At 41.4% G+C, this 21254-nt stretch overlaps 1 protein-coding gene and 1 pseudogene across 1 annotated transcript; both read left to right on the forward strand.

The window, feature by feature from the left end:
* The first annotated feature begins 5290 nt into the window (after nucleotides 1–5290).
* Nucleotides 5291–7159, forward strand: LOC147315430 (uncharacterized; annotated as a pseudogene).
* A 385-nt stretch (nucleotides 7160–7544) lies between these two features.
* LOC147315431 (G2/M phase-specific E3 ubiquitin-protein ligase-like) lies at nucleotides 7545–15488 on the forward strand. Its single transcript, XM_086257991.1, has 5 exons — nucleotides 7545–7799; nucleotides 8037–8226; nucleotides 9014–9175; nucleotides 9339–9553; nucleotides 14814–15488. The coding sequence occupies exons 1-5, from the start codon at nucleotides 7640–7642 to the stop codon at nucleotides 15047–15049; spliced, it is 963 nt and encodes a 320-aa protein (XP_086114117.1). The 5' UTR covers nucleotides 7545–7639; the 3' UTR covers nucleotides 15050–15488.
* The last annotated feature ends 5766 nt before the right edge of the window (nucleotides 15489–21254 follow it).

Here is a 21254-nt window from a genome sequence, read left to right on the forward strand (position 1 = left end):
ATTAGACCACTGCTACACCCCGTTCAAGAACTGTTACAAGGCTCAACCCCTGCCGGCATTTGGAAAATCGGACCATTCCGCCATCTTCCTCATACCTGCTTACAAACAAAGGCTAAAGCAGCAACCACCAATCAGGAGGGAGGTCGCTCGCTGGACGGACCAATCGGTGGCCGCGCTGCAGGACGCACTGGATGACGCAGACTGGGACATGTTTCGGCGCAGCTCTGATGACATCAACATGTTTACGGAAGCGGTTGTGGGATTTATCGGGAAACTAGCGGACGACACAGCAGAAAGAACTATCATCCGAACGTTTCCCAACCAGAAGCCGTGGGTGGATAAAAACATCCGCGACGCTCTGAGATCACGCACCGCTGCCTACAATGAAGGGCTTGTCTCCGGTAATATGGACCTATACAAGGCTGCGTCCTACAACGTGCGCAGCGCGGTCCGAAAGGCAAAGCGGAGCTACGGGGAAAAACTAGAGTCACAGCTACGACAGTGTGACTCTAGGAGCCTGTGGAAAGGACTGCGGACTATAATGGACTATAAACGACCAGCTTCTTCAATGATGAATGCCGATGCTTCACTGGCTGATGAGCTGAACACGTTTTATGCTCGCTTCGACGCCGCAGCAATAAAAACAACAAACGGCTGCGCGCGCTCGGAGTGCACCAGTGAAGAAAATGCATTCGTCATCACAGAGCATGCCGTGAGGAACACCTTCAGGAGGGTGAACACCAGGAAGGCAGCAGGACCAGATGCAATCCCTGGCCGGGTCCTTAGAGCCTGCGCTGATCAACTAGCACCGGTGTTCACGGAGATCTTCAATCTCTCCCTGGCCCAAGCTGTGGTTCCCACGTGCTTCAAACAGTCCATTATTGTCCCTGTTCCAAAGAAACAACAGCCCGCTTGCCACAATGACTACCGTCCAGTAGCACTGACTTCAATTGTGATGAAGTGTTTTGAAAGACTGATGAGAGATCACATCACTTCTTCACTTCCTGCCACCATCGACTCACTTCAGTTTGCTTACCGGACTAATCGTTCCACAGACGATGCCATATCTCACCTGCTCCACACATCCCTGAGTCACCTGGACACTGGCAGAGGGAATTATGTTAGGATGCTGTTCGTGGACTACAGTTCAGCATTCAACACAATAATTCCCTCTAAGCTTTTCACCAAGTTGACGGATCTAGGACTCAGCTCATCACTGTGTCAGTGGATCCTCAACTTCCTCACAGACAGACAGACCCCAATCAGTGAGGGTGGGAAAACAAGTCTCCCCCTCCATCTCACTCAGCACTGGAGTGCCTCAGGGCTGTGTTTTAAGCCCCCTGCTGTACTCACTGTACACTTATGACTGTGTAGCCACATCCGACACCACCTCCATTGTCAAGTTTGCTGACGACACTGCTGTTGTGGGCCTGATCTCCGACAACATCGAGACGGCCTACCTGGAGGAGATTAGGAACCTGGAGACCTGGTGCCAGGAGAATAACCTCCTCCTAAACATCAGCAAGACTAAGGAGCTGATCGTGGACTTCACTACAAAGCAGGCGAGGAATTACAAACCCCTCATCATCAGTGGCACGCCAGTGGAGAGAGTGGACAGTTTCCGATACCTGGGTGTCCACATCACTCAGGACCTGTCATGGTCCTGTCACATCAACACCCTGGTTAAGAAAGCCCGTCAGCGTCTCTTCTTCCTCAGAAGACTTAGAGACTTCCATCTGCCACTGAAGGTGCTCAAGAACTTCTACTCCTGCACCATCGAGAGCGTCCTGACGTCAAACATCTGCACCTGGTTTGGGAACAGCACCAAGCAGGACAGACGAGATCTGCAAAGGGTGGTGCGCTCGGCAGAACGCATCATTCAATCAGAGCTCCCTGACCTGCTGTCCATCTACACCAAGCGGTGCAAGTCCAAAGCTAGGAAGATTATGATGGACCTCTCCCATCCCAACAATGGACTCTTCTCACTGTTGAGGTCTGGGAAGCGCTTCCGCTCCCTTAAGGCCAAAACAGAGAGAATGAAGAGGAGCTTCTTCCCCCAGGCTATTCGGGGCCTGAACCAGGTGTAGGACTGGACTCTCCCACACACGTCACTATAAGACTGGACTCTCATACACGTCACCACACGCACCACCACACATTTCCTATAATCCTATAATTCCTATAATTTATAATCTTTATAATCTTTATAATCTCTTCTGCTATTTGCACATTCTTTACTGTAAATTCCTAAGTTAATTTGTAAATTTTTGTAGTAAATTGTAAATATTGTAAAACTTTTCTTCTGTCATTTAATGGTCGGGCATTGTACAGCTACAAGCATTTCACCCCCATGTCATACTGTGTATGGTTGTGTGTGTGTGACAAATAAAATTTGAATTTGAATTTGAGATGCTGTGGAAGAAAGACGGAGATTAATAACAGATATGATTCAATGCAGAGAGGTCTATTAACACATAGTGAGTGAGAAAGGTGACTGGAAAGGAAAAACTCAATGCATCATGGGAATCCCCCGGCAGCCTACGTCTATTGCAGCATAACTAAGGGAGGATTCAGGGTCACCTGGTCCAGCCCTAACTATATGCTTTAGCAAAAAGGAAAGTTTGAAGCCTAATCTTGAAAGTAGAGATAGTGTCTGTCTCCCGAATCCAAACTGGAAGCTGGTTCCACAGAAGAGGGGCCTGAAAACTGAAGGCTCTGCCTCACATTCTACTTTTAAATACTCTAGGAACAACAAGTAGGCCTGCAGAGCGAGAGCGAAGTGCTCTAATAGGGTGACATGGTACTACAAGGTCATTAAGATAAGGTGGGGCCTGATTATTTAAGACCTTGTATGTGAGGAGCAGGATTTTGAATTCAATTCTGGATTTAACAGGAAGCCAATGAAGGGAAGCCAAAACAGGAGAAATATGCTCTCTCTTTCTAGTCCCTGTCAGGACTCTTGCTGCAGCATTTTGGATTAACTGAAGGCTTTTCATCAAGTTTGAACTAGTTTTTCAGCGTCACTCTGAGACAGGATATTTCTAATTTTAGAGATGTTGCGCAAATGGAAGAAAGCAGTCTTACATATTTGTTTAATATGTGCATTGAAGGACATGTCCTGGTCAAAAATGACTCCAAGGTTCCTCACAGTGTTACTGGAGGCCAAGGTAATGCCATCCAGAGTAAGAATCTGGTTAGATACCATATTTCTAAGCTTTTCAGGGCCGAGTACAATAACCTCAGTTTGATCTGAATTAAGAAGCAGAAAGTTAGCGGCCATCCAGGTCTTTATGTCTTTAAGACATTCCTGCAGTTTAACTAATTGGTGTGTGTTATCTGGCTTCATGGTCAGATAGAGCTGGGTGTCATCAGCATAGCAGTGAAAATGTATGCTATGTCTTCTAATGATGCTGCCTAAGGGAAGCATGTATAATGTAAACAGAATTGGTCCTAGCACTGAACCCTGTGGAACTCCATAATTAACCTCAGTGTGTGAAGAAGACTCTCCATTTACATGTACGAATTGGAGTCTATTAGATAGATATGATACAAACCACTGCAGTGCAGTACCTGTAATACCTACAGCATGATCTAATCGCTCTAATAGGATATTATGGTCGACAGTATCGAACGCTGCACTAAGGTCTAGCAGGACAAGTGTTTTCTGTTGGGTTGTTTCTGTCAGAACCATGAAGACCGCCTCACCCTAGAGGAACTTCAGAATCATCCCTGGCTGAAATGACTTATTGAAGCCAAGCAAAACAGGGTTACAGAGCAGAAGCTCTAACAGAGCCTGAGTCAGCCTGAGTTATGAATACAGTTGTGGTCTCATGTTTTGTCAGTAGTACAAAGTTTGCTTTTGCGCACTTTGCCACTTCAGTTTGTATTTAGAGCCACGACTGTATACACAACAGACCGAACATGCTCAGCTTTGTCAAAGCTTGCAGGAATTGGAGTTTAATTTGATAAATGAATTATTTCTGAATCAACAAAAAAAAGGGGAAATGTAAAGAAATGTATCAATCAGGGAATTAGTAGCAACATTGATTGGACAATCTAAATCTCCCCACTTTTAGTTTTCATGGAAAATAACTTGTGTAATTCATGACATGAAATCATTTCCAATAACTTTGTCAGGTCAGTAAATAGCTGCCACATAAGTATAAATCTAAATCATACATCTGTATTATAGAAAAAAAAGCAAAAACTTTTGTGCTGTTTCTTCATAATAAATGGGTAGGGGTGCACAGTCAGTAAAAGTCACCAAGGCTCTGCAGAGCTCCAAACCTCCTCTGCCACAAACAGAAGCATCAAAAATGTGCGCTGGGAGCTCCATGACATGGATTTCTACAGCCAAGCAAATCTATATATATGTGGCCAAGAACCTTAGTCCATGTAGGGTATCTTAGCACAGTTTACTTGTGTCAGTTAGGTCAGCTAGTGGGAGGGCAGAGAGGGCAGCCTTTACATCATTTTATTGTAGAGTGACAGGAAGTGCCTATGAGCTTCTAATCAGGCAGAACTATTGACAGAAAATATATCAAAGGAAATACATTGATGAAAATCAAAGAAGAGAAATATTTATGTGATGTTCCATTTTCCTGAGAACTGATTGGCTGTGATGACTCCTTCAAGTACTACATGCTACTTTGTCCTGCTAGTTAAGCCTGCTATCTGTTCTCAGGCCTCCTCCTGTTTCACTGCCATATATCCATCACCAGAGGGATCCACTGACCTGCCTGCTGACATCAGAGCACACCCCTGTGTCATGTGACCTGGCTGGCATTGGAAAGCTGGACTCAGACCTCAGGAAGAAAGATTTTTATCAGTCAGCTGGCAGATGACACAGTGCTCTTCCTTAAAGATGTGAACAAGTGTACCGTGTCCTATGTTTCCGGTATCCCAGTGAAAAGTTGTGTAACATATTTGGGAATCATTATTACCAAGGATATGAATTCTAGGAACGCTCTAAACTTTAACCCTATCATCAATAAAACTCAAAATGTCCTCAACAATTGGTTGCAAAGGGATTTGTCCCTAAAGGGTAGAACACTGCTCACCAAAGCCGAGGGTTTGTCTCGTCTGACCTATGCTGCTCAATCTTTACATGTCAATAACTCTGCATGCAAAACATACAAAAAATTCTGTACAAAGTAATTTTGATATATTACTCACTTTTTTTCTCTTCAGACAGTCTATACTATTTCAGTTAAATAGCACGTTTATTTACCATTTTGGCTCCGATTTCTTTTTATGTTTCCTTATACTGTATTCTCGTCTACGTTTAGTAATGGAGAGTGCTTATAACCCCGTTTTGATGTTAAACGTTTTTCATTCAACCAGAACAAACATGTCCGTCATACAAGCAGTTCATGGAGTACAAAAAATCAAAATTCAAAGAGCGTCAAGCCTTCAACTGTGGAGCAAAATTTAAACTCAAGTTACAGAGTAAACCTGTCAAGGTAAGCCATCACAGGTAAATTTATAAACGAGGATTTGGCAATTATTCTTAAAGTGATCTTGCTTTTATTATTTGTTTCTAGATCAATATAGGAATAATGGTGTCACAACAAACGGACTTAAAACCGCTAAGAGGGAAAACACTGCCCTTATTTATTAGCCCCGAAATTACAGCCCCTGACCTCCTGAAAGCAGGCTGTAGAAAAAATGATAACATTCAACAAGGACTTGGTGGAGGGACCATATGTCCTTTTGTATCCCGACTGCACAGAGGTGATAAATGTGCCTGGGACAGAAAGGCCACTCCGACTGGCAGACTACAAAGAGGAAATAGGAAAGAACTACAACAGGATTTCTCTTTTCATTTGCCCAGAGAGCCACTTCAAACAAGGTTTGTTAATTTTATATTTTGATGTATTTACATATACAACAACTAATAATGTGTTTATTTTCTCAGCTCTGATTGCAGAGGATGGTACCTCAGACTCAGACCCTGAGATTGTGATTACATCAAGAAGCACAGCTGAGTTCAACCAGGCAGACACATTGGTGTGTACTTTTTCCCCCTCCACCATGCCAGAGGCCTGTGAGTGGCCCAGGCTGAGTGCTCTATTTTTTTCTCTTTAATGATCATAATTCTGTAACATCCATGGGTGGATTATTTTCATTGTGTGATTGTATGTTCTTTAAAAAAATTATTATTATTATTTTGATGAACTATCTAAATGCAATACGAAGTTGTTGAAAGCTTTGAAAAGTGCATATTTTTCATCTTAGGTTTTCAAACCACAAGACCAGAGTACCCCTAATGGTAAACATGCAGAGAAGGAGTAAGTTATTTCAGAGCTTGTTCTGCTATATATTAGAGTTGGGCAATACAATATGTCACAATATTTCTTTGTTTTATTTCAGGGAATATTGATATACATCACAATATAAACAGCTAGATTTGTGCATATTAAATGTGCCGTTGCTCATAAGTAAGATGTGAAATCCTCAGAAGCTTGTTTTGATTTAAATATTTATTTCCTGTCATACGTTCAGACAGACAGATGTATTAACATATTACATTCGTTTCAGATAACTAAAAAAGGGAGTTTTTCCTTCCCACTGTTGCCAAAGTGCTTGCTCATAGGGGGTCATATGATTGTTGGGTTTTTCTCTGTATCTATGAAGCGCCTTGAGGCGACTTTTGTTGTGATTTGGCGCTATATAAATAAATAAATAAAATTGAATTGAATTGATTGACTATTCTTATGTCAATGAAAAAAAGAGGGATTAGAGGAATAAGCAGCATATAAAATGGATGGATAGCTCTATTGCAATAGTCTCATATTTCCATTGAGAAAAAAGTATAGTGCAATACATATTGTTATTTTATTGCCCCGCCCTAATAAAAATATTTATTGGTTTCATAGCATTTTTATAATGTTGGTATCATAAAAAATATTAAACTGTATGAGCTTCTTATCTGGACATTTTAATTCCAATACTCTTATTCTGTTTCAGACATGCTCCAGGACCTTCATCTACCATACAGCCATGTCAGGTATTTGGGCAATTTATGTCAGCATGAGGTTTTTTGCTATTGTTGAAATAATACAATGCTATGTATGTTTATGTACAGTATGCAATCCTTGTTTTTCTTGTTTTTCAGATTGTAATATCTGATACAGAGGATCTTGATCACCAAAACTAAACAAATCCAGTCATGAGTCCCTATAGGTAAATAAAATTGTGTCTTATACGTAATTTTAAACCTGTAACTACAGTACAGGATTGGGTTTGTGAAATGGGTAAAGATAGTTATAGGGTCAACACAAGTTTTTCTAATGTTGGAATTATAATTTCTCAACAGTAAATATGCAGACCTGTGTGCCCCATGCATTGAGGACGAGGATGAAGAGCTGGTTGAAGTTACTTCACTGATGGATTCCAAAACACTGTAAAATATCAAATACTACTTCAAATAACAACACTAAATTGTATAGTCTTGCATTCTGTCTTTCATTTTTGTGATTACAGGGAAGACGTTAACATTACTCTACCTGACATCATTGCAAACTTATCCAGTGCTATTCATCATGGAAGTGTCAGCAGATTCAACATCTCAAGAGCAAATGTCTGGGATGGAGCAGTCAGGGGTTTCAGGCGGTTGTCATACTCTGAAACCAATGACATGTTGGTTAAATTTACTGATGATGCTGGCATTCTAGAAGAAGGACTTGATGCAGGTGGCCCAAAACGAGAGTTTTTGAGTCTGCTAATGAAACACATGAAAGATCTTCCCATTTTTGATGGACCAGAAGGACATCGATTCCTCGTCTACAATGCAAAGGGTATGCAATGATCAGATGTTTGATAAACTTAATTTAAAAACATTTTTGGGACTTGTAAATCAATTTTTTTAAATTATTATCAGAAGCAACTCATAATATTTTTTTGGATTATTTCAACACAGCATTAGTATGTCTATCTGGTCGATTGATCTGACATCGATCGGCTCTGATCGATCGATAGAGAGAGGTGTGTGTGTGTGTGTGAGAGAGTTTATCATTTACTGTATTCATTCACAGCTGTAAGGGAGAATGACTACTACCTAGCAGGAAAGATGATAGCTGTGTCAGTTGTGCATGGTGGTCCAGGGCCCCATTTCCTGTCAGAAGAGCTGGTACATTATCTTGTAGGCCAGACTTCAGTAAAAGCAACAGTTGCCTCAGTCACAGATGACGACATAGGGAAAGCTTTACAAGAGGTGAGGACAGCGCAGGATTTGAATGCAGGATAGAACTACAGTTTCTTCATCTGTATGAAATTAAAATATTCTTTCTTTGTGTAGGGAAAAAACAGGAATTGTCACGGACCCGGTTCCGGGGACTCGGGGTTCGTGAACAGTGTGAACCATTATTGTTATTGTTATTATTATTGTTATTAGTGTATTGGATGTATGTTTGCTGCACTGTGCTCTTGTGTTCCATACTGGTGTGGGTGTGTGGGTGTCTGCGGGTGTGACTGAAGAATGAAGGACAGCCACCTGCAGGCCTGATGGGCGTGGCCCTGCCGGCTGCCGGTCACGCCTAGGTTCTCACACACCTGCTTCTGATCGGGCTCGTCGGGGGAGCTACTTAACAGAGCGATGGAGCTTCCTCCGGCGCAGGATCGTTGAGTTAGACTGCATGTCAGTGTTTAAAGTACTGGTCAGTGTATGCCTGCTGGAGTTGGTGCCATAACGGCGGTGTCTGTTGTTTTTCCCTCAGGAGAGCGGAACACGGGACTGCAGGACGCACAGGGTGTGCGTAGGCACGGGAGCAGAGAGCACGGAATACCAGCACTTAGGGGAAGACACGTCACGGGAGTCGAGGGAGCACTTTGGAGATTTATTGTATGGTGTACATTTACCTCACTGTAAATAAACCCACTGCTCATTCCACTAAGTCCAGCGTTTGGGTCCTTTCTCCAACATCCCCCACGGTCTGCCAGCCAGACCGTGACAGGAATGAAAATCAGACACATAAGCTTACATTGTGTATGTCCATTTTTATGGGTTTTTCAGATCGACAGTGCTGGTTCAGTGGATGTCCACTGTCATAAAACACAGTACTATGCTACAGGTGGCTGGTTGTCTAAGGCATGTTTCCACAGTTGAGGAAAAGAAAGACATTGTGTCTGACTATCTCCGGTGGTATATAATTGCTCGAAACTCTGTAATTGACAGGTGAGACTATTATAGAAGAGACTATGCACAACACCGTCATAACAATAATTCTATAATTTCCAACTGAAATGTTTTACATTCTCCAAGGTTTCCAAAGTTCAAAGTGTGTCCATAGTTTGTGCATGTAACTGGTAAATGACAAAAAGTTCTCCTCATTCTTTAGATTTAAAGAGGGTCTTTCAGCACTTAATTTCCTGAGTGCGCTCCAGCAACACCCTACTTTGCTTTCCCCGGTCCTGTGTCACATGGAAAAGAAACTCACAGCTCTTGAACTTGAGAGACTTTTCAAACCTGACTTCAGCCCATCTGGAAGTAACAGGAGACATCTGGAAAGTCAAACTGTGGGCTACTGGTCCAACTATCTGCTTGACTGTGAAGGTTTATACAGTGGGGCAAAAAAGTATTTAGTAAGCCACCGATTGTGCAAGTTCCTCCACCAAAAAATGATGACAGAGGTCAGTAATTTGCACCAGAGGTACACTTCAACTGTGAGAGACAGAATGTGAAAAAAAAATCCATGAATTCACATGGTAGGATTTGTAAAGAATTTATCCGTAAATCAGGGTGGAAAATAAGTATTTGGTCACCTCAAACAAGGAAAATCTCTGGCTCTCACAGACCTGTAACGTCTTCTGTAAGAAGCTTTTCTGTCCCCCACTCGTTACCTGTATGAATGGCACCTGTTTGGACTCATCATCTGTATAAAAGACACCTGTCCACAGCCTCAAACAGTCAGACTCCAAACTCCGCCATGGCCAAGACCAAAGAGCTTTCGAAGGACACCAGGAAAAGTATTGTAGACCTGCACCAGACTGAGAAGAGTGAATCTACAATAGGCAAGCAGCTTGGTGTGAAAAAAATCAACTGTGGGAGCAATCATCAGAAAATGGAAGACATACAAGACCACTGATAATCTCCCTCGATCTGGGGCTCCACGCAAGATCTCATCCCGTGGGGTCAAAATGATCATGAGAACGGTGAGCAAAGATCCCAGAACCACACGGGGGGACCTGGTGAATGACCTGCAGAGAGCTGGGACCAAAGTAACAAAGGTCACCATCAGTAACACACTACAACGGCAGGGAATCAAATCCCGCAGTGCCAGACGTGTTCCGCTGCTGAAGCCAGTGCATGTCCAGGCCCGTCTGAAGTTTGCCAGAGAGCACATGGATGATACAGCAGAGGATTGGGACAATGTCATGTGGTCAGATGAAACCAAAGTAGAACTTTTTGGTATAAACTCAACTCGTCGTGTTTGGAGGAAGAAGAATACTGAGTTGCATCCCAAGAACACCATACCTACTGTGAAGCATGGGGGTGGAAACATCATGCTATGGGGCTGTTTTTCTGCCAAGGGGACAGGACGACTGATCCGTGTTAAGGACAGAATGAATGGGGCCATGTATCGTGAGATTTTGAGCCAAAACCTCCTTCCATCAGTGAGAACTTTGAAGATGAAACGAGGCTGGGTCTTCCAACATGACAATGATCCAAAACACAACGCCCGGGCAACAAAGGAGTGGCTCCATAAGAAGCATTTGAAAGTCCTGGAGTGGCCTAGCCAGTCTCCAGACCTCAACCCCATAGAAAATCTGTGGCGGGAGTTGAAAGTCCGTGTTGCTCGGCGACAGCCCCAAAACATCACTGCTCTCGAGAAGATCTGCATGGAGGAATGGGCCAAAATACCAGCTACTGTGTGTGCAAACCTGGTAAAGACCTATAGTAAACGTTTGACCTCTGTTATTGCCAACAAAGGTTATGTTACAAAGTATTGAGTTGTATTTTTGTTATTGACCAAATACTTATTTTCCACCCTGATTTACGAATAAATTCTTTACAAATCCTACCATGTGGATTCATGGATTTATTTTTCACATTCTGTCTCTCACAGTTGAAGTGTACCTCTGGTGCAAATTACTGACCTCTGTCATCATTTTAAGTGGGGGAACTTGCACAATCGGTGGCTGACTAAATACTTTTTTGCCCCACTGTACAAGGGTAACAGGAAAAGCTATAAACAGCTTGTCCTGGATGGGAGAAAAATAGAATTGAAATCTCAACTGTGATGAGCCTGATATGTTCATCTACACAGATGCAAATGTGGATGCAATTTTGCTCACATACCTATACTAATATATGTATATTCATGCATAGTGTTATCTATATATACACGTACCCATGCACTCATACAGAAATACTGATACACATAAATAGATCTGTGTGTAATTACAGAATTTAATTAGATGATGTAATTAGGTGCCAGTATTAATAATAGAAGAAGACATTTGCTGGAAGGATCTGAAAAGATAAATAACAACCCCGAGAAGTTGAAAGGGAAGCTTAAGGTGGCAGTGTTCAAATCAACAATATTAGTCTGAGTAAGGTGGTTGGTGATTTCCAAAGTTTGACACCATCTTTATTGTCCTTAGACTGAGGTCTGCCAGCTCTATTTTTACTAGAACTAATGGATGTTTTTATTACATTACTTGCATTAAAAAAAATTCTATTATTAATAAAACTGTTACCGCAGTTGTACCAAATATATTGACTGCACTGTTTACTTCTCAAGCACACCATCATACCTACAGTAGAATGGTTGACAAAAGAATGAAAGAACTGCAGTGGTAACGCCTGGTAAAGGTCCAGACCTCTCCTTGAAGGAGTAGTAACAGATCTAACAGTTTATGATAATAATAGTAATAACTGGATGATTGTTTACAAGTGCTGCAGCCTCTGCACTGATAAGGGTAACCCCACAGTGCCTGCATCTGCACTATACAACCTTACTGTCACGGTTCTGGGTCCGTTGGACCCAGTATTTTGAGTTTATTATGTTTTGGTTTATTTTTGCATTATGGATTGTTTTCTGATGTTCTGGTGCTTTGTTTATTATTATCATTATGGATCTATTTCTGTTATTCTTGGTGAGGGATCAGTTCTTAGGTTTTGGGTTCTCATGTGTATTGCAGTTTCTGTTCAGTGTCATGTCTGCATCTGGTTTAGTACTTCTTGTTTCCTGTCTTATTGTGAAAGTCTTTGTCTTATGTTAGTGTGTGTGCAGCCTAGCTCCCCCGTCTCGTTAGCCCTGATCTCCCCCAGCTGTGTCTCCCTTCTGTGGCCCATTCCCTCATTACTACCCTGTGTATTTAAGCCCTGTGTTTTCCCATGCTAGGTGTCGCGTCGTGCCATCAGATTATGCCTGTGTGTTTCGGTTCTCCATATTCCATGTTCACTTCATGTTTTGCTTTCGTACCAGCAATAAAGCTGAGCTCTTTGAGTTTCAAGTTAGTGTCTGAGTCCTGCGTTTGGATCCTCCTCTCCGCCTGCCCGCACACAGAGCCCTGACACTTACAGTCTCATTAAAAATAATCATCACTGGCTCATAGTAAAGCTAGTTTCCAGAAACATTACCAAATGTGGCCACAAGATGGGACTCGTTTACAGGACGGCTGGAGCAATAAAGCACAACAGAATGATTGAGGTTGTCTGCAGCATTTGTTTTGCTGAAAAAAACCCTGCAAGATAAAATTAAGGTGGGCCGCTCTGCAGCTGTCACTATAGAAATGCTGTTTCATGAGTCTTTGTGCTAAATGTTCTGTTGGTTTCCCTTTACATTCAGGTTCTGTTTCCTTTTATTTCCATCTACACATACAAACATCCAAAAAATTCCCTTTGCTATGATCATGTGACATCAGGATCTTGATGCTGCATCTCTTTATTAAAATCCAACACCAGATCATTTCTGTTCACATTCTTCCTGAGCTCCATTTGAAAGCTCGACGATGTAAAGCAACTGGCCAACAATCCATAAGGAAAAACCTTCATCTTGTGTCTTTCTGCCTGGAGCTAAAAGACTGTATGTTATAGAGCTCTTCTCCCTGACTTCAGCTCTATGTCGCTCTGTCTGTATTGTAACAGTAGCAACAGTAGCACAAGACGAGGACATACAGTGGGGCAAAAAAGTATTTAGTCAGCCACCAATTGTGCAAGTTCCTCCACCTAAAATGATGACAGAGGTCAGTAATTTTCACCAGAGGTACACTTCAACTGTGAGAGACAGAATGTGAAAAAAAAATCCATGAATTCACATGGTAGGATTTGTAAAGAATTTATCCGTAAATCAGGGTGGAAAATAAGTATTTGGTCACCTCAAACATGGAAAATCTCTGGCTCTCACAGACCTGTAACGTCTTCTGTAAGAAGCTTTTCTGTCCCCCACTCGTTACCTGTATGAATGGCACCTGTTTGAACTCATCATCTGTATAAAAGACACCTGTCCACAGCCTCAAACAGTCAGACTCCAAACTCCGCCATGGCCAAGACCAAAGAGCTTTCGAAGGACACCAGGAAAAGTATTGTAGACCTGCACCAGACTGAGAAGAGTGAATCTACAATAGGCAAGCAGCTTGGTGTGAAAAAATCAACTGTGGGAGCAATCATCAGAAAATGGAAGACATACAAGACCACTGATAATCTCCCTCGATCTGGGGCTCCACGCAAGATCTCATCCCGTGGGGTCAAAATGATCATGAGAACGGTGAGCAAAGATCCCAGAACCACACGGGGGGACCTGGTGAATGACCTGCAGAGAGCTGGGACCAAAGTAACAAAGGTCACCATCAGTAACACACTACAACGACAGGGAATCAAATCCCGCAGTGCCAGACGTGTTCCGCTGCTGAAGCCAGTGCATGTCCAGGCCCGTCTGAAGTTTGCCCGAGAGCACATGGATGATACAGCAGAGGATTGGGAGAATGTCATGTGGTCAGATGAAACCAAAGTAGAACTTTTTGGTATAAACTCAACTCGTCGTGTTTGGAGGACGAAGAATACTGAGTTGCATCCCAAGAACACCATACCTACTGTGAAGCATGGGGGTGGAAACATCATGCTATGGGGCTGTTTTTCTGCCAAGGGGACAGGACGACTGATCCGTGTTAAGGACAGAATGAATGGGGCCATGTATCGTGAGATTTTGAGCCAAAACCTCCTTCCATCAGTGAGAACTTTGAAGATGAAACGAGGCTGGGTCTTCCAACATGACAATGATCCAAAACACAACGCCCGGGCAACAAAGGAGTGGCTCCATAAGAAGCATTTGAAAGTCCTGGAGTGGCCTAGCCAGTCTCCAGACCTCAACCCCATAGAAAATCTGTGGCGGGAGTTGAAAGTCCGTGTTGCTCGGCGACAGCCCCAAAACATCACTGCTCTCGAGAAGATCTGCATGGAGGAATGGGCCAAAATACCAGCTACTGTGTGTGCAAACCTGGTAAAGACCTATAGTAAATGTTTGACCTCTGTTATTGCCAACAAAGGTTATGTTACAAAGTATTGAGTTGTATTTTTGTTATTGACCAAATACTTATTTTCCACCCTGATTTACGAATAAATTCTTTACAAATCCTACCATGTGAATTCATGGATTTTTTTTTTTCACATTCTGTCTCTCACAGTTGAAGTGTACCTCTGGTGCAAATTACTGACCTCTGTCATCATTTTAGGTGGGGGAACTTGCACAATGACTAAATACTTTTTTGCCCCACTGTACCAGTATTTCTTTTAGTACTCATTACAAGACAATGTGTTGAATTCACATATACATATATAATTTTTTTAATTTATTTTTTATTCTTTGCAGAATCACAAACTGCTGTGTCGGTGGGCGATGTTCTGATGTTTGCAACTGGGCTAACATCACTGCCACCTTCTGGATTAGATCCACTACCAAGCCTACAGTTCCTGGATGACTCTTTATTCCCGATGGCAAATACATGCTTAAACTCATTGAAACTACCCATGACAACCTCATATTCTGTGTTTAAATCCAACATGGATTTTGGAATTCAAAACTCCCCAGGATTTGGATGTTTCTAGGATGTCTGGCCTTGTATTTCAAACCTGCTGTTGATTTGTTTCTCAAGTTTTTAAGTCAAGATTTTTTTTTAAATATGTTATGAATAGGAGAAGGTGGGACATACTAGTGGTACAGCACAAATCCATTTTGGTTTACCAGGTTTATTGTAATTTTATTAGATAACCCAGTCACTTACAGCTGCTTCTTCTTGGCATTACATTGTAAATTCTGTAGGTTTTTTGATACAGGACTTATCCAGAAATCAGTTATGTATTTGAGCGTGTTTTTTTTTTTTTTTTTATTCTAAAATGTAGGTACATATGTTCAAAGGGGATTTAAAATACAATGGCTTGACTTGATTTGTTCAAATGTTTGACAGTGCTGCTAAAAGTAAAGGCATTTAAAAGTGCACCGTGTTCTACTCTTAAAAGTTGTAATAAACCCACAATACAGTGCAAGATTTGATTTTATTATTTATCGAAATCTTCAGGACTGTATCTCAACTTCCATCAGCTAAACAAGGATCACAATTAGCAAGACATTGCAGTAAGAATGTGCTTTTACAAACACTAACTTAAACTTTTGGCATCTTCAGCCAACTCATGTAGCCTAGTACAAAAATACAGCATATGCTATAGGTTTTGGTAAAAAAAGAAAAAAGGTGGTTTTTTTTTTTTTTTTTTTTTTTTTTTAGAAATTTGCAATTTCTAATAACTTCATGTAGAGTTCAGTGGCAGACTCCCAGCAGACTGGCTTTTGAAAATGATTTTGCTCCATTACAAAATTCAGATACTCCTGTATGTTTGAGTCCCCACATACAACTACTGACAGCCTAGACTCAAGAAAAGTGTCCAGTTCAGATTGTTGAATCAGGAATCCACAGTCCCTGGAGCCGTATCTGTGGTCAATGGAAGACAATTGCATTAATATATGTTTACACAAAGTAATTATTTGATCATTATTATCCATTACCTGTGGGGTAGGTAGTACAGTTCATTTGGCACGCCTCCTGGACATGAAGCTGTTCTTGAGGGACGAATCCGATGAGTGTTCCACAACTTCACACATTCATCAAGATCCTTCTGAACAATGTCAGTGAAGCAAAATCTCAAAAGACACTGATGCTCATGACTTCCATTGAAGTATCCAGCGTCTCGAAGATCCGCAAACAGCTCCAACCAAAACTGAGCCCTACAGAAATTGTTTAAAAAAAATTGTTTAGAAATAGTTTAGTTAGTTTACATGGCATCGTTTCACAACATGTCATCGCATGGCACTTTACAGTTCATTTTAACTGAATCATATATAGACTCCAGTCAGTTTAAATGTTTTCTATTGAAAGGGATTGCATACAGGCAAAAATCGAAAACATTTGAGTAATGTGCAAAAGTTCATTTATTTTAGTAATTCAAATTAAATGTGAAATTACCGATATTGACTCATTACATACAAAGTGAGGCATTTCAAGTATTTGTTATAATGTTAATAATTAAGACGTAGAACTTATGAAAAACCTGTTCTATTTGTTTGGGTCCTTTTTGCATAAATTACTGCCTCCATGCAGCGTGGTATGGATGCAATCAGTCTGTGGATCTGTTGAGGTGTTATGGAAGACCAGGATGCTTCAGTAGCAGCCTTGCGGTCTTAGCCACTACACTATGTGACACCCCTTTCATCCACACTTACATTGGACAAAACTTTCTATTAATGTGCTTTGATAGTCTCTGGGAACAGCCAATGTCTTTTAAGGTGTTCTTTATGGAGGGTGTCAATTATGTGTTTTTTCCCCCACAGCTGTCAGGACAGCAGTCATGTCCATCCTGTGAGTCGTCCTAAATTAGAAAGACCATTTAGAGGCTCAGGAACCCTTTGCAGATGATTTGAATTAATTAGCTCATAGTAGAGTGGCACTTTAAGTCTAAAATATTTAACCTTTTCACAATATTCTGGTTTTGAAGTTGGGTTTTCTTAAGTTCAAAATCATAATCATCATAATTACTAAATGGGCTAAAAATGTCTAGTTTGGCAAATAATGAGTATTTAATATCGGTTTTACTTTTTAAGTTGAATTACTGAAATAATAATAATAATAATAATAATAATAATAATAATAATAATAATAATGGATTGCATTTATATAGCACTTTTCGAGGCCCTCAAAGCGCTTTACAATTCCACTATTCATTCACTCTCACATTCACACACTGGTGGAGGCAGCTACAGTTGTAGCCACAGCTGCCCTGGGGCAGACTGACTATAAATCAACTTTTGCACAACATTCAAATTTGTTATACCTTTAAATATCAGGCAAACTTAAATGTTATATTTACCTTCCTTTTCGATATATGGACCACCAGGACTCAATTCGCTGGTTATTCGTTGATGAACCAAACATGTGACTGGACTCTCCGCTGAAGTGGTCATCATGATGGTGACGTAGTGCGCACTGAACTGCAGCCATAATGCCGTTTTCTGTCCCACGGTCAGTTCTCAGTCTCATCGGTACAACACCAAGGCTCCCAACACATGACAAGTAATAGTAAGCTATGACCACTGGATTATTATTGGTTGGTCCACATTCTAGCCACAAAACCTTGCGTGAAAATCCATCAATGCACCCTGAAATGGCCAAACCGAATGGTTTGAGCTTGTCATAACCATCAGCATGCCACATGTAGTTGGGTCCCAGCGAATGATAGGTTCTCCTAATGAATCTTCTGCGTGTTCTCATCTGGCATCCATGAGGATTAAGCTCCCGGAGTATTTTCATCACATCATCCCTCTTCACTTTAAGATGATGCTTTTGTTTAAGTACCTGCCACATTGTTCGATACCCAAACAATCGCCCAGGTCCTTGAAGCTCCGCTCTGATTGCGTTAATGATTGTTGTTCTGGAGTGAAAATGTTTTCTTCGGTAAAGTCCAGCATTATTGAGTTTACTTTTGAGACTCCTTAAACTCGTCTTTACACCATGCAAAGTTAACATCATGTCCATGATAACACTATATGAGTGACCTTCGTTGAAATATTTAATGCAGTACTGTAGCTTGTCTGATCCTTCGGCCTGGTCTGTGTCCCGCAAAAGCTCCAGAGACCGTCCACAGGAAGCACAAAAAGGGGTGAAGAGGCAGAAGCTAACGCCACAAAACGGGCAAAACATTTTCCGGTTCTCTATGTAGTGCAGCGAGCACCGTCAGGGTAATGAGGAAGCGCTGTGAGGAGTGCGTTTCTCGACGTTTGTTTACATCCCAAATCACTTTTCTGAGCTACAAATATGGAGTAAGCCTAATCGTTGTGTCACTTCCGGTATTTCAGACAATCCCTTTCCGTCAAGGATTTTTAATTTGTTACGGGTTTTTGTAATTTGTTACGGGTTTTTGTAATTTGTTACGGGTTTTTGTAATTTGTTACGGGTTTTTGTAATTTGTTGTGGGGTTTTGTAATTTGTTGCGGGTTTTTAAATTTGTTGCAGTTTTTTAATTTGTTGCGATTTGCACTTTCCAGCCACCGTAATATACCTCTCCTGTCAAGCCACCAGAGTCACAGCCTTTAAAATTCTCACCTGGAGATTACACAACTAGATTTGAGCAATAACTTTGTGACATCATGGGGGATTCGTCCATCTTTTGCAGTGTATGGATGTTTTTCCAGTTGCTTTTTTCGTCATTGTCATTTGCACCTCATTTGCACCGTGAAGACCTGTCCAATAAACCTTCCATATGGCTGAAACTGAGCAGGCTGTGTCTGTACAGAGGTAAGAATTGAAGAGGGTGTCTCATGACACTCTCACAAACAAAATCATGGCAATTTAGTAACGCAGTAAGGCAGCTTACGGGAAAGCAACAGTAATCTAATTATAGTGTGCGATAGTAATCCCTTACGTTATTTGTCACTTGAAAAAAGTAATCGGATTATAGTAACGCATTACTGCCCATCTCTGGTCTTTAGTTAAAATAAATAAAAAGTAAATAAATTGATGCCACCAACCCAAACACACATGTCTCTCCTCTTTCTTCCACTCCAGAACAGCTGACTCGGTTACAGTGGTGAGAAGCACTCGTGGAGATCCAGAAAGCCCCTAGTCGCTAAGACCAGGAGCTTCAGGGGGATATTCTTGGCTTTCTGAGGTCCCCCTTCAAAAACATGGAGTCATCATGTCCTCTCAAGACTTCAGCACAATACAGACAGAGCGACATAGAGCTGAAGTCAGGGAGAAGAGCTCTATAACATACAGTCTTTTAGCTCCAGGCAGAAAGACACAAGATGAAGGATTTTCCTTATGGATTGTTGGCCAGTTGCTTTACATCGTCGAGCTTTCAAATGGAGCTCAGGAAGAATGTGAACAGAAATGATCTGGTGTTGGATTTTAATAAAGAGATGCAGCATCAAGATCCTGATGTCACATGATCATAGCAAAGGGAATTTTTTGGATGTTTGTATGTGTAGATGGAAATAAAAGGAAACAGAACCTGAATGTAAAGGGAAACCAACAGAACATTTAGCACAAAGACTCATGAAACAGCATTTCTATAGTGACAGCTGCAGAGCGGCCCACCTTAATTTTATCTTGCAGGGTTTTTTTCAGCAAAACAAATGCTGCAGACAACCTCAATCATTCTGTTGTGCTTTATTGCTCCAGCCGTCCTGTAAACGAGTCCCATCTTGCGGCCACATTTGGTAATGTTTCTGGAAACTAGCTTTACTATGAGCCAGTGATGATTATTTTTAATGAGACTGTAAGTGTCAGGGCTCTGTGTGCGGGCAGGCGGAGAGGAGGATCCAAACGCAGGACTCAGACACTAACTTGAAACTCAAAGAGCTCAGCTTTATTGCTGGTACGAAAGCAAAACATGAAGTGAACATGGAATATGGAGAACCGAAACACACAGGTATAATCTGATGGCACGACGCGACACCTAGCATGGGAAAACACAGGGCTTAAATACACAGGGTAGTAATGAGGGAATGGGCCACAGAAGGGAGACACAGCTGGGGGAGATCAGGGCTAACGAGACGGGGGAGCTAGGCTGCACACACACTAACATAAGACAAAGACTTTCACAATAAGACAGGAAACAAGAAGTACTAAACCAGATGCAGACATGACACTGAACAGAAACTGCAATACACATGAGAACCCAAAACCTAAGAACTGATCCCTCACCAAGAATAACAGAAATAGATCCATAATGATAATAATAAACAAAGCACCAGAACATCAGAAAACAATCCATAATGCAAAAATAAACCAAAACATAATAAACTCAAAATACTGGGTCCAACGGACCCAGAACCGTGACAGTAAGGTTGTATAGTGCAGATGCAGGCACTGTGGGGTTACCCTTATCAGTGCAGAGGCCGCAGCACTTGTAAACAATCATCCAGTTATTACTATTATTATCATAAACTGTTAGATCTGTTACTACTCCTTCAAGGAGAGGTCTGGACCTTTACCAGGCGTTACCACTGCAGTTCTTTCATTCTTTTGTCAACCATTCTACTGTAGGTATGATGGTGTGCTTGAGAAGTAAACAGTGCAGTCAATATATTTGGTACAACTGCGGTAACAGTTTTATTAATAATAGAAATTTTTTTAATGCAAGTAATGTAATAAAAACATCCATTAGTTCTAGTAAAAATAGAGCTGGCAGACCTCAGTCTAAGTCCTTATTTTCCACCCTGATTTACGGATAAATTCTTTACAAATCCTACCATGTGAATTCATGGATTTTTTTTTCCACATTCTGTCTCTCACAGTTGAAGTGTACCTCTGGTGAAAATTACTGACCTCTGTCATCATTTTAAGTGGAGGAACTTGCACAATTGGTGGCTGACTAAATACTTTTTTGCCCCACTGTATGTCCTCGTCTTGTGCTACTGTTGTTAAAAATAAAAAACTAAACAAAAACAAAGTAAGCTAAATATACTATGGGAGCAGTAATTAGGCCTTGGTTACAATATAAAGTGTAACCAAAATCAATTACATAGTATTATTATAACCATAAAACTATCACATTTTCTGTGGTCGGCAATTATCAGAAGCCCAATTCCACACACCTGCAAGTCTGTGATTCCTGAGAAAGTGCTTGGACATTAGTCCAGCTCCAACTTATCTTCAAAGAACGTGTAGAATCCTTTAACACACTCACTTTACTGCAGCAAGTGTGAAAGCATTTAGGTTGGACAAAACCCAGAGTATAGCTACCAACGGTACATTTACTACAC

The sequence above is a fragment of the Aulonocara sp. 'chitande type north' Nkhata Bay genome, linkage group LG13 (genome assembly GCF_057382095.1).
Source record: "Aulonocara sp. 'chitande type north' Nkhata Bay isolate Kocher_YH1m ecotype deep benthic linkage group LG13, A_spYH_male_GT1.1, whole genome shotgun sequence".
Lineage (NCBI taxonomy): Eukaryota > Metazoa > Chordata > Actinopteri > Cichliformes > Cichlidae > Aulonocara > Aulonocara sp. 'chitande type north' Nkhata Bay.